This window comes from Montipora foliosa, chromosome 4 (assembly GCF_036669935.1).
Source record: "Montipora foliosa isolate CH-2021 chromosome 4, ASM3666993v2, whole genome shotgun sequence".
In the NCBI taxonomy this organism is placed as follows: Eukaryota; Metazoa; Cnidaria; class Anthozoa; order Scleractinia; family Acroporidae; genus Montipora; species Montipora foliosa.
In genome coordinates, this window is record NC_090872.1 from 8,461,527 (window position 1) to 8,476,154 (window position 14,628).

Here is a 14,628-nt window from a genome sequence, read left to right on the forward strand (position 1 = left end):
CGAAGAAAGCAAGGCACTTTAATGCAACTGCTAATTGGCCCTCCCCTGCCCCACCAAAGGCATAACAAGAACACCAATTGTACCAAGAGTGAATTAGATAAGAGTGTTGTTATGGCATGGGTGGGCTCCCCAGCGCAGTCACAAATGAGGCTATTTTTAGAATACCCTTTCCCGCGAAAATCAGTTGTCATGTCCCGGAAAAAAACACGGCATAGGCAGTCACGCGTGATATGGTTTCTTCTGGTTGGTTAACATTGGCGGCCCTTTGTTTGTTTCGCGCGCAAAGTGTATCTAAAAATAAATGCACTTGTGACTGTGCTGGGGCACGGGCACAAAGTGATAGATCAACACTCTTATCTAATTCACTCTTGATTGTACAGATTAATGAAGCGATGAAGCGCTTTAACTAAGAGCGCGAATAAAACAAATACGGCAAAAAATAAAATTAAAACGATCAACACAGACACTATACGAAAAGAAAAAGAAACACGGAAAAATGATAACGTAACTGTCTGCAACAGTAATTTTTCTGGCATGTGGGCCCCCCATGCCGGAACTCCAAACTTCTCACGCCCATCTTTCTTTCTTTTATATCTTTGTACCATTGATGTCCCACGAAGAAGTGCATACCAGAAGTGTGGGTCACACTTAAGATGATTTCCGACTAAACAGTGCAAGAGTCTGTGTAAGTATGATAAGAATTCGAGGAGACAGTAAAATGATATTGTTGATAATGACCTTCCAAAAGTTTCATTTCAGATGATAAAGACGGTCTCCGTGTTCGTTTCCGTGGGACAGCGCTTACCAAAGATATTTGTTTTGTGGAGGTCGTGATATTACTGATGCAAGGTCTTGCTTTATTCCGTGGGATGCTTGTGGAACGCAAGCACCCCCACGGTTAAAAACTGGTCGCGTATCTTTTTCTTCATAGTCAGATATGGCAACTGCTTCTCACTAAAGTTAAGCCCTGTTGGCTAGGGTTGATACTTGAATGGGTACATGAGATCCCGTGTTGTTGACTTTTTTCCTTGTTTTTTCAATTTGATTTCATTTTTTCGTAGTAACAAATTACTTTTTTTTTTAAAATTCCATATCCCTTGGAAAGCGACATGAAAAGACGTTTACCAGACCAGACCCGCTGTTGTGAACTCAAGCCTCCTCGCAAAGATGTTGTTGCGCCATCACGGCGGTTTTGTTACGAAACTGGTTTTTGCATCACAATTATAACCATTTTCGCGATTTCCAAGATGGTACCCACCTTTTTGGAGTGCAGACTTGACGCAAAGAAACTAAACTCTGCTTTCTTTCGGCTCATTCACGGAGCGCATGAGGCATTAATTTGATGGAACAGATGTAAATGGAAGTTGGAGGGCGCGAACTTCACATTTCACCTTTAGAAAGATTCACGGATTCGATGGATTCCAGGTACAAATGTGCATTGTACTTATGAAAGTTGCTTCAAATTTGGTGTTTAGACGAAGTGTTTGCTGACCGGTTGAACTCTTCGTTTGATTTATGGCTTTTTTCTTCCTACGGGTCCCGATGAAAAATATCTGTGAGATACGACATACATTAATCCCACTCAGTGGACGCTTTACTAAAAAAAATAGCTGTGAGATTTCCGAGCTTAAATTCCTACTCAGCCGGCGATGAAGGAGAGCAATGGTTAGCGCAACTAGAGAATAATCAAGGTGAAATCTCGAGGCGATGGGAGCTTTTGAAGCGAATTTATGGTTGTGCTTCGGCCCGATTCCACGCGAAACAAACACAGACCACGTGGTCCCGCAGGATACGGGAACCTTACAAAAACGTGTCGATTTACGACTACAAATAAGAAAAAGATACCAGACTAGAATTTCTACGCGGTCCGCCTTACAGGCATCCCGCGTAATCACTAATTCCAAGCCTTTTAGCTTTGATAAAAAGCCTTTTATAAGCCATCAAAAACAGATAAGTTCTTGGGTGTCGAAGGTGCTAATGGTCCAATACATTCTACGTAAAATCTCGAATTTCCAAAGCATCATTGCTCAGAGATTATCTGGTATATCGGGTTCAAATTTTCAAAGATAGCTCAGTGTGCAATGCACTGTCAATATTCACCTTGCAAACGGAACCCGCGCCCGCAGTGCGCGCGGCAGTCAGAACTGTGCTATCCTGTCAATCATTTGCCCTTTCACTGGAAACGGTGCATTTCTGCGCGTAAATGACGTTGTTGTCGATCTACACTATCGAAAGGACGCCACCAAAGTCTTTTTTCGCAAAGTTAACACAAAGAGGATATTGCATGGCCGCGCGGAGATACGAAATTTCTCTTCGAGTGTTGAAAAATAATTCACTCGTTCGCTGCGCTCACTCGACACGAGAAGAGAAACTTAGTATCTCCAAGCTGCCATGTAATACCCTATTTATTATATAAACACCAATGAAATACGTAATCATTTTACGAAAGGCGCGATTTTCATATGTAACCATAGCAACAGTGATCTTATCACGTGTGCAGATTATGTGCTTATTGACTGAGTGGGAGGGCCGGACGGAGGTCACGGCGTATCCGTGCGCCAAGACCGAGGGCCAAATATTTTCCTGTCCGGCCCGACCTAAACTCAGTCGATAAGCATTTTGTCATATGGGCTCTTTACACTATAATTCATGAGTTCGGACAAAATAAGTAAAAAAAATTTACACAGACAATTTATCTAATATGTTGTTGTTCGCATTTGCTTTTCTGGCTGTAAATATCTTGGATGTTTAAAAGCGACGAAATCCCCAAAAATTGCATCGCACGGAGCAGTACGTGTTCCTAGCAGGGCCGTACGGCTTTTTCTGGCCCTGCTCGTGCTAATGCGTACGGCCCTCATACGGGGATTTTCCCAATAGTTTTACAACGAAAGCGCGCGCGGCGCCGTACGGGCCATATGATAAATCACGTTTTCGCGCGAAAGCTCACTTGGTATTTCATTGGTGTTTATATAATAAAAATAAATACATTATCAGTACAATTTTGACGTCTTCTTACGCTTAATTCGAAAATACTAGATTGACTTCGTCTACAAATAGTTAGAAAAAGCACAAATAACAGCCAAAGCTCAACAGCTCCGGCAACCCAGTTTTCGCGCCAAAGTTTGTTGACAAAAAAGTTGTCGCAAAATCTTTCAAATGGTTTTCTGGTCCTTTAACTGCGAACCTTTTGACTCGACGTCGGATAGCACAGTTTTTCCCCCTCGCTGAATTCTGATTGGTCAATTTAAATTTCAGTAGCTCTCACCGTATGCACGGCAGTGCGCTATTCTCGGCTGACTGACAGGAAAACGATAGCCTTATGCTAATGAGGCAATAGATCGGTTTTCAATTGATTGTTGAAAGCAATTAGCGAATTGCTTCGGTTTATGATTACTTCACTCAGTGATTGGTTCAACGTTCTCGCGCCACTTTTTCAACCAATCAGAAGTGAAACCAAAACCAATCGTGGCGCGCGCGTGCACATTTTCCCGCGCTTTGTGTCGGCTACACGTAATTACTTCGATTTTTGATTGGTTTACTGGATTGTCTCAGGTACCGTTTTATTCTAAGGTCCTGGCAGACTATGTGTCTAATTGCAACAACCAAGCGATAGTTCTTTCTCGCTATACACTATGCGCCTAAACTTAACAACTTGTTGAACGCTTAGGTAAGACTTGAATTTCACATATCTTGAATGTAAGAGGTGATTTTGTCACAGCACTTATCTCCGGTTTCCGTAGCATGAAGCAACTAGGAGTATTTCTACTCCCCTCTGGATGGGATGCTAGTCCATCGCAGGGTTACCCCCAGCATTTTCGCCGGTACCCATTTATACACCTGGGTGGAGAGAGGCATCGTGAGAGTAAAGTGTCTTGCCCAAGAACACAACACAATGTCCTCGGCCAGGACCCGAACCTGGACCACTCAATCCGGAGTCGAGCAATCTAACCATGAGGCCACCGCAGCTCCCTTTGTCAGAGGTAAATATGACAATCTAACTCAGTAGCGCGCAAACAAACTTGAAGAATATTTCAGTGGAATTTCTATCTAAAAACATTGTAAGTTAATTGTCGTGGAAGAGTAAAATTATTATTACTGAAATTAAATTTAGTCACATATCAAGAGATAAATAAACCAACTGATAAATTATATCATTCGTTCCAGCAATGTAATTGCTCTCTGGATCAGACTTCATCCAAGACGAACAAAAGTCTGGCTTCACACCACTGAGCTTCTTCTGTCAAATTATGTCTCTTAAAAAACTCCAACAGCTGTGCATTGGGAGGGAAAAAGAAAAAAATTAAACGCTGAACATTGCGTTTCTTTCTGAGCCTATTTTGTAATTTTTAATTTTAATTTTAATAGTCGTGGTTTTCTGGCGCAAGAGCAATATTTCACCTTTAATTCACTTTTTGGCAAAGATCGATTTTCAAAATCATTTAAAAGTACTGTTTAGTAAACAAGCAGGAATGTTTTATCGGGTTTTAAACCAGGAGACGAAGCTGAGTGGTTTTAGTCCCAATAAAACTTGACACGAACTGCAAGTTCATTGAACGGATTCAAAAACATTCTACAAAAAGCTGTCTCTCTCTGGAATCCGGACAGCGGTTCAAATAGACCAGTTGCGTATTAGCCTCCATTTCATGCTAGATCCAGTCTAACCGTGAGAATACGAAACTGGAGAACATTAGCATGCAAGAAAAACAAACTGTGTCTTACTAGTATGATTATTAGTATGGATCCACCCCAGGTAAACTAGCAATCGTGAGGGACATGGAAAGGGCATCCAAAAGAGATCTTTGAACCGGAAATCTACCTAGCACAGGCTTCATGAAGCCTCTTGTTATCGGGCTCACCTTTCTGTATCTATCAACAACATCAAAGCCACATAGGTGTTGCAGCTTGTGTAAGTCGACAGGACAAAGATAGATTGGCTGTGCTGAAAAAAGAAAGCAGAACATTCGCAAAATTTCAGATGTAAAAAAAGCGAAGTGACTCAGTGGCTCAAAAAGGCAGCTTCAGTGTCAATACTAGTCATGCGAAGTTTTACAAAGATAGATTGGCTGTGCTGAAATATATCTTAGGTCATACGAGAGTTCGTATGACCTAAGATGTAAGACACTTCAATCATACAAAGGGTGTCAGCTCAAATGTTAGCAGGTTCCCACCACAGAGTGTCTCAGCATTATATGTGGTGTGAATTTGCTGGTTCTCTTCTGTGCTCAGAGAGTTTTCTGCTTTCCCCAAAACCTATGTTTAAGTTTGATTCGATTTGCAGTTTTCCTTTCGCCCTTACGGGCTCAACATAAAACGTATGTCATGCTATGATTGGCTAATTTAGTGGACCGTATCAGTGCATCAGAAGGCTTCCTGACCCGACAAATGAAATGTAAATGTTCAGTTTAATACTACAACAAAATCGAAAAAAAAAAAAAAAAACGAAAGACGAAAGAGTCTTAGCTAAAAAGGACGTTGTTTAACTCTGAAACATTCTTGGTTGTAGTTTATTCAATGTAAACAAGAACTTTGACACAAGGTGATCACATGCACCTTTGTGATTGCCTAGCACGTGATCAATTTCTTTCTTTTGACCCCTTTATTCATAGAAGTCAGACAGAGACTGCAGAAACTTTAGTGTTTGGGGGGGGGGGGGTGGGGGGGGGGCAGTGTAGTCATCACCGGAATCCACATTTTCTCGTCTTCTTTATATTTCCACACATAGTCGTTTGGGGATGGTAGAACTGGATTGCATGGTGCCGACTTTGTCGTTACTTTACGCTAGAAGATGAAAATGGGTTTGTAAAAAAGACTGATGCAGAGCAGCCAGATTCGGCGGAAGCTGGAACAGCCACCATCTTAAAGCTCCTTGACTGTGTGTCCAGAGAGTGCATACAGATCTTAGTCTCCTCATTTGCCGAGGCATCAACGGCATGCACGAGGATCTTTGTGTCTACTTCTTCCTCGTCACTCTTCTTGACCCTTTGCACTCACAGCCGTATGCTACCACTACATCTGTTCCATTTCACTGGGCATGCTCGATGGCTTTCTCAGCAAAATACTCGGCAGGTCTTTCTTTGTTTTGACATCAGAAAGCGGCATCTTCATAGTGACCTTGGCGATGTGAATGGAAGAAGTAATTCGGTAATGTACTTGAACCTGCTCCCCTTGCTTCTTCATACGTGTTGCTTCCGATCAAAGATGAAGCGGATTTCATCACTATCACTATTAACATTTTTCACATATGCAACATTTAAATTGATCTGCAAGATGCGAACAGGTTTTATCCACTCCGGCTCGTCCAGATATTGCACTTCAGCCACAGCATCGATGACAGAAACCCGCATTCTTTCGCCCTGATCCTCCGGCAGGATCTTGGAAGGTGTTGTTTCTTTCGTTCGAGCTGTTCGGTAACTTCTCTAGGATAGGCATCAATGCACTCTCCGCAGAGCAGTGGAACATTTCGCCGTCCCCTGCAAACAGTGATCTTGGAACCACTGTAGACTCGTATGTTTCGACAGCTTCTCTGACTTCAATCTCAGGACGTCTCTAGCATACCACCAACATTCAAGCAAACAGGTTTTGGTCTTCTTGTAAATCTACTGTCTGGCCGTCGATAGAAAGCTTGATCTACTTTCCTAAGGTCTTTTATGTCTGAAGCTTCCTCTTCTTCTTCATTCGCTACCAAATACCCATCTTCCCAGACTGAATTCGATCTTTGACAAATTTGTCAAAGAGTTGGTTCGTGGCCAATGTCGTTTTGTCACATAAGACCATTCTTAACCTTCGCTGGTACTACAACCTTTGTAACAAGGATGTACAACTCGTCATTCTCCTGAATGAAAGGATTAGTAAAATTTTCAATAGTTTTCAGTAATGGTCTTATGTTTTTCTCTTCATTCACTGAAAAGATTGTGCCAGACATTTCTTTTGCTTATTCTGCCAGACGGGCCAGTTCAGGGGCTATGAGGAAGAACTTGGTGCGGGCGCGTGGATTTTTAAATCCAGGTTCTCACCAAGTTCTTCTCTCTCTCCCCTCATTGAGCAATTAATGTGCTCTAGGGCATTGTCTGCACCCAACGCACAAAATGGCATGTACGGGTTCTTGTTATAGACCTAGTTGCCTTTGAGAAACACTGCTGCGACTTTTGCATTTTAGCCACATAAAGAGGTATCATTCTTGCATAATTTAGTTGATCGTAATTTATGCAAAGAAGTGCTTTGTGAACAACTGCAGTGATGTGAAATGCAGATGCCAATCCACTGTTCGCACCGCTCTAATGAACATCATCATCTCGGACCGTAATCATGGGCACGTAGCCTAGGAACACCTGGAATTCTGGACTCTTGCTATATTCCCTCTGGAAGGTCTATATATAATCATTCTCCCAATCACATCCAGGGTCTTCATGCCTTGCATCAATCTCGCACTAGCTTCCTGTACTTCCTTCTTGGTGCCGTTTCACAAGCATTTCCAAGCTGCTTAGCATATTCCTTGATTTGGTTTACGATCAGTGGATCTTGCCGAGATAAAAATGCCCTCTGGTAGAGAATGAACAGAGCTCGCAGGGTCACCCCTTGAATTGCTGCTCCTCTGTTCACGTGCTTTCCCTCAAGGATCTGCTTTACTGTTGTTGGACTATTTAAACTTATTTATTTATTCTTACTTGTATTTTTTTAACAAATACAATTTCACAAAAACTCGACATGTCATAATTAAAAGTAAGATAACATATATAAAAGAAACAAGGCTATAATTCTCTACATTTTATCTGGATTCCATTACGTAAAGTGCTCGTCAGCAAGAATCCAAATATCTAAATTCTTTTGATGGGTTGCCTGTGTCTTTTTGCAGTAAATCCAAAAAATGGACGAAATGGTGGACACTAGTACTCTGAGATTATCTTACAGTATGATAAAATTTGTGCTTTAACATTGCTTTCAATGAACAGAGAGTTTAATTATGAGACTGGTGTGCTTTGAGAAAATTCTATTATCAAAATCGTCCACATAGAGCCTCACTTTGGTGTTGAAATGATCACGTGACCAACAAACCATACATTCACTTGTACTAAGAGGCATGCCTAATGTGTTGTGTTAGATTTTAGCTGTTTAGATGCAAATCATTTTACAAAATACCCCCTCAAACACATCCGAGCAGGTCGCAAACTTGGCAACAACACTTTTCTTGATATCTAAGGTCCCCAGAACATGGCTAGCTTATTGGCTTGCTTTCTCAACTAATTTCCCACGAAACCTAATTTTTGAACAAATTCTCCTGGACTATTTCCTTTGTATATGAGTTGGAGCCTTCCCATCTTGAACATCATAATCTAAGCTATCTGGGCCAGCTTTCACAACCCACACACAGGAAGAGTAATAACTGTGCACTGAGACATTAATTTAGATGCAAGGCTATTTTGATGAGCACCACAAATTGTCTCCTTGTTGAACATCACTCACATCTGGGAATACAGACAATTAACATCACAAAGTGTCCCCTAGGGGTGCAGGGATAGCGCAGTGGTCAGAGCACTCGCCTCCCACCAATGTGGCCTGGGTTCGATTCCCTGACTCGGCGTCATATGTGGGTTGAGTTTGTTGGTTCTCTACTCTGCACCGAGAGGCTTTCTTCAGGTACTCCAGTTTCCCCTCTCTTCAAAAACCTATGTTTGACTTGATTTGCATTAATTTGTTAGTTTCAGTTTACAGTGTCCCCAATTCGTGCCGCAGTGCTAGAATGATTAGACACTTAAATAAAGTTCCTTTCCTTTCCTTTTCCCTTGACTCCAGTTCTATGGTAATGATAAACATCTGCAGTGACTCTCAGTAGAAAATAACAATAAGCATTACACTTACCTCATTGCTAAAAACAGGTAGAAAATGCTTTAACTTAAAGGGAGACTTAAATTGTGTGTTCACACTTAACGTTGATTATGGCTATCATACTCCATTCAATTTTATTCAATTATGTTTTTGTTCACATCTGCAAAAACTCAAATACAATAGACAGGGTAACCTCGCAGTGAGTCAAAATGGACACCGTATCATGCAGCTGCCACGATTATCATCACCATGCTTGAGGCGAGAAGAGAACCAAGGATAGCTTCCAAGAAAAGCAAAAGACAAATCCAAATCTAGCAATTAGAAATTTTGTTCGCTCACACCATCACGTGTTCGCCATTCTGTTCAATTATGCACTGTAATTAATTCAAACAGCCCCCTTGAGATTTGTTTGAAATAATTATAATCCAATATTATAATAACATACTGTAATTAGTTGATGTGAACCCATTCCAAACTTAATTGGATTATAATTCAATCATAATTGAGGCCTACATGTAATGTGAACATGGCTTTAGTGTTGAATATCAAAGTCAGGCTTGCATCTATTGTAATTATCTGCACTTCTGGACATAAGTGTGTGCACCAGCCCCTTTCCCCTCACTGTTTTGATCCAAAGTACTTACTGAGGGAACTTACCAAAGTCCTCGCTGAGATGTCCAGAGCCATTCATGCAACAAGAGAACCAGATGCAGTGTTCCAGACCCATCAGATGGGCAATTTCATGCACCAGCAACTTGCAACTACGCTGATGATGGAAGGAGATGGGGAAAAGATACACGATTAGAAAAAAAAACAGGGAAATGCAAATGCTGTTATTTCAGTGATTGCATGAAATTAAACAATCGTCATAGACCAATTTCGATATCACAAAATTCATTCCTAAACAAAAGGCATCATCTCGCGGCTTTGGGGAGTAAATATAGGGATTTGTATGAGTTCATTCCCCAGAGCCTTGAGATGACGTCTTTTGTTTAGGACTGAATTTTAATATATCGAGATTGGTCTATTGAGAGACGTAAACTGCGGCTACCATTTGTGGTGAAATTTTGCAACTCATAGCTAATAAACTGAGTTGCCACTTTTTTCCAGGAAAATACAATCTCACACTGAATTTTGCTAAAACCCCAAATGGTTTGTTCAACTTTAACCCATTGACTCCTTAACAGTTCCCCAATGACGTGTGAAAATTGTCTGGTGTTAGACAGAGTAAAATCTATTAAGTCTCACTCCAAGGAGTCAATGGGTTAAATGCCAAATATCTATAATGCACTGTTTGTTTGTTTACTAAAGAGAAGCAGGCTATCAAATTACATTCATCGCCTGCAATTTTGGACACAAGAGATCTGATAGCAAGTGATAGATTAACGATGAAACGGTATATGAAATGAATCATATATGAACTGCGGATATGAAATCAAGTGAAGCTATGATCTTCGCAGTTATGAACGCAATTTTTACAATTGCGTAAAGAAGCCTGAAAAATTCAGGACTTCAACGGGGTTTGAACCCGTGACCTCGCGATTCCGGTGTGACACTCTAACCAACTGAGCTATGAGGCCACTGACGTTGGGAGCTGGTCATTTGTGGGTTCCAATGGTCCCGTGAGGAATGAATCAATGATGAAATGGTATATGAAATGAATCATATATGAACTGTGGATATGAAATCAAGTGAAGCTATGATCTTCGCAGTTATGAACGCAATTTTTACAATTGCGTAAAGAAGCCTGAAAAATTCAGGACTTCAACGGGGCTTGAACCCGTGACCTTGCGATTCCGTTGAACCTGTGACCTCGCGATTCCGTTGAAGTCCTGAATTTTTCAGGCTTCTTTACGCAATTGTAAAAATTGCATTCATAACTGCGAAGATCATAGCTTCACTTGAAGTGATAGATTAGTTAACATGGTTAGAGACCTTTGCATGTAGCCCTGAGAGTAAAATTATATCTGGAGTACATGCACGAAACAATGGAATCTTTTAAAACACCCTCTTCATTCTCAGTAACTGTTACTACACCTTAAGGCAGACCAGGTCTTCTTTTATACACTAAAACACTACCACCCACAGAAGTAAGGCAAGTGCATGGCGCAATTTAAACCTTTTTGAATTTAGTGCGTAGAGATCATATTTCATGTGTAGAGAAAACATTTATTTAATTTATCTATGTACCATTTTATAATATAACCTGTTAATTCAGTAAGTTACTGCAAGAGAGTTCAATAAACTACTATTTTTCTTATTCCTTCGGCATTTAATGTTGAAATTGAAGAGAAAGGTACGGCATGCATCTACAGTATTAACCTCCATTTCTTGATAATTATATTTTTCATTCTCACATGTGCATAACATGTACAGTTACATACCAGTGTGTTGTTTTACCTGTAAAAGTATCTTTTCCTTCTCAAGACGATCAAGTTCCTTAGAGCACCATATCTGATACCAGTGTTCAGTTGAAAAGGATAAACATGGATTGTACCTTGCAAAACTAAACACCTATATTTAAAGTAAAAACTGTATGAATAGCAACAGAGAGTCTGACATTGCTCTTGGAAACACCAAATTCATGTTCAGCAGCACAATTTCCATTTTTGCTTGCAAATTGGATTATTCTCGACTTTTCAGATACTGTGTAGCTTTGACATTTAGTTGCCATAAGTTTCGTAGCCATGTTGACATGGCTAAAAATCCTTTGAACAAAGTGTAGGCTACCTGTCTCTCTTGATTATTCAAGGATCAATATTGGTAATTGGCTGTATTAAAAATCATTATTACAGTGGCTGCCTTACAATGAAGCTCTTGTTTACGGAATGCAAATGAGAATTTTGGTAAACAATGGAATCCATATATAATACACACCGCCTTAGCAGCATAATTATACCTACGGCAACTCTTTGGTTTCCTGCTGCGAGACCAGCCACAAACAAGTCTGTCTCATCTTCGAAGAGATCCATCATTGTCAGACCAATCAAGCAGAGAGCATCCTCAGGGATATGCTGACGGAGAAGAGCATGGATGCTGTCTACCTTCAACTGTATGTGGCCTACAGGAACAAAACACCATACTAGGAATTTAGTTGGTTACGTAAGTGATTACAGCTTTCTTGACATTTGATGGCAAATACCTGAGGTAATTCCTTGGCAATATTGTTTTTGTAACTATGGCCACTCTAGTTATAATAATAATCATCATCATCATCATTAAAGAGAGGGAAAACCAGAGTATCCAGGGGGAAAACCTCTCAGAGCAAAGTAGAGAACCAACAAACTCAAACCACATATGGCGTCAAATCCAGGAATCGATCCCATGCCACATTGGTGGAAGGCAACAAATCAACTGAAATCAGAACAAATCAAATCAAATGCTGGTTTTTTGAGGAGAGGGGAAAACCAGAGTACCCAAGGAAAAACCTCGAGGAGCAGAGTAGAGAACCAAAGAACTGAACCCACATATGGTGTCGAATCAGGGAATCGATCCTGGGCCACACTGGTGGACGGCGAGGTCACAGCGCCAGCCCTAGTGCTCCCCTAGTTCTAATAAATCCCAGCATGCAGTTCAACTTCTCGGCTGCACTTGTAAATAGCCAACTGGTTTGCCAGCCAGTTGGGATTCTTAACATTTGTTATTGTGTTCTGTGGTTTTGTGTATTGCGTTTCATTGGTTCTGAAAAGCCCCTATGGGAAGTGGTCAATTAAGTATGTATGTATGTATGTATGTACATACGTACGTACGTACGTTCGCACGTACGTATGTATGTATGTAACTGCCTGCTGGAGCATTAATTTTGTTAACTGATTTATAAGGCCTCTTAGCAGCTTTTAATGTACTAACTGAGAATGCAAAGTTCTGCTGTGAATATGACCATGAATGAATCCTTAAGTATCGAGAATGTGAACAGTGTATTCCTGAAGCAGCTACACCTTTAGTCTAAGTTTAAACATGAATAATAAATGTTATTGTAGTTGTCATGGTCTATAGCTGATTAGGCCATGACTTATCCTCAAACAATCCAATTTTCCTGACATTTTTTTAAAATGGGACAAAATGTGTTAACTTTTTTAATACGTACATGTACCTTGAGACCAACGGTAGTTGAGTTGCAGCTGTTTTAAATGCACGCGAGAACTCTTCCTTGCTCCTGCTTTTACAGAAAGGTCTTTTTCACACATCACTACACCACCTACATGGCAGGTTAAGCAAAATGTAATTGATAATATTACAATATATACTTTAAAATGCTTTATTATTCACCAAAGTGGAGGTAGATTGTACACTGAGCTGAGATTTTGTCGCAGTATATGCAACACACTTAGGGGGTGTAAATTTCAGATTTTGGTCTCACTTAGGGTGTTCTGAGACATCATAAACCACTTTCATAAATGGCAACCATGTTTACATTCTTTATTCTTTATGTTAATTAGACCTACTGCCCTCATTTTGACACAAATATTCTTTAGAAATTTGCTCATTGTAGCAAGGCTAGAAAGGCTTATTAGCATTAAAAAGAATATATTATTTGGTTGCCATTATGAAAGAGGTCTATCTGTAGCCGTGAAGGTCTCCATTAGGGTTGCAAGCAAAAAAAAAGAAAAATAGACATGTTAAATATGGTCTCTTTTAGGGGTCAAAAAAGCCTGGGCCACACCCAGATTGGTCTCCTTTAGGGGTTTAATTCAAAATTTCCAACAAGCATCCCCACCCTTCATATGTAAATTCCCCCCCCCCCCCCTCCTGGCTCAGGAGCAAATGGTACTTTGCCAGTCAACTCTGAGTTGACTCCTCGGGATGCACAAAAATCATTACTCATTTCTATGATAAGTACTAAAAATAAATCTAAAGTACAACAAACTTCAGAAGTTATTTAATTAAGATAAATCTCTACACCTAGATATTGTGCCACTTTCTACTAAAGAAAAACATGGCCACAACTAGCCTGATTCTGAGGTACATGTAGTCCAGGTTGTTTGCAAACCACACTCTCCACCTCACTTTCAGGAAGAGAGTGTGTGGGCCATCTGAGAATTAGGCTACAAATAAGGGTACTGCAAAATTAGCTAAGAGAGCCACCCCTTCTTCTCGATGGGTACCTTCACCCCTGCCTTGTTAAGATATTTAAATGTAGATTTTTAAAATGGCTCGCTGGCTCGCAAATAGTCCACACTAGCGCAAGGTTGCAACCTTTGTAACAGGAACGAGGATTCTCCTGAAAGCTCTTGGCTGAACAGTCGGCAAATCCATGCAATTGTGACCAATACTTTGTTTACCTTTGCTTTCCGGTAGTTTAATACTCACTACTGGTAAAATGACGACAGGCAAGCCATAAAAACGTTGTGTGAAGTCGGCTAAGTCATCAATACAAGGACTGCAATCCGAACTAGATTGGTTAAAATCTCCAAGTGGCTCAATGTAAATTTTTCCATTTGGGTATCTTTCTTTGAGATTTCGTCCCTCGGGAATAAAATTCTGTCTTACGAATTTCACTTTACGTCCTGAAATCCACGGACAAGTTCTCACAAAGTTTTTGAATGATTGTCCTTCTTCATCGTATTGCGCCAGCCAGTCATCTTGACAAGTCGGGTGAGGAACTTTTGTAAAATAAACGTTTTCTGGACCTGGCTCAAATAATTTAGGTATGGGAGATAATCCTACTGCGTTCCGACTTTGTTTTGGCGTTGGAAGGTGAAACCCTGGCGCAAAAGAAATTTCAGTACGTTGACGTTTTCTTTTCCTAGACGTTTTGCGCGCCAGGGCCGCCATCTTTATGAACTTAGTAACCAGGCCAAAAGA

The 14,628-nt window shown here is 40.6% G+C and overlaps 2 protein-coding genes across 3 annotated transcripts in view; one reads left to right on the forward strand and one right to left on the reverse strand.

The window, feature by feature from the left end:
* Nucleotides 1–1,605, forward strand: part of LOC137999717 (uncharacterized) — a 297,056-nt gene extending 295,451 nt beyond the window's left edge. Inside the window, exon 21 of the transcript XR_011122991.1 lies at nt 1,561–1,605. The gene's annotated coding sequence lies outside the window, so the exon portion shown is untranslated. The remainder of the gene's footprint in view (nt 1–1,560) is intronic.
* Nucleotides 1,606–1,726: 121 nt separating this feature from the next.
* On the reverse strand, nt 1,727–14,598 carry LOC137999718 (archaemetzincin-2-like). 2 transcript variants are annotated; one of them, XM_068845581.1, is made up of 7 exons: nt 14,106–14,598; nt 12,917–13,021; nt 11,727–11,884; nt 11,224–11,337; nt 9,481–9,589; nt 4,857–4,939; nt 1,727–4,271 (listed from the first exon to the last, which is right to left on the reverse strand). In XM_068845581.1, the coding sequence occupies exons 1-7, from the start codon at nt 14,596–14,598 to the stop codon at nt 4,185–4,187; spliced, it is 1,149 nt and encodes a 382-aa protein (XP_068701682.1). In that variant the 3' UTR covers nt 1,727–4,184. The 2 variants fall into 2 exon arrangements, with proteins under 2 accessions (XP_068701682.1, XP_068701681.1); XM_068845580.1 differs by having other exon boundaries at nt 12,911–13,021.
* Nucleotides 14,599–14,628: the final 30 nt, after the last annotated feature.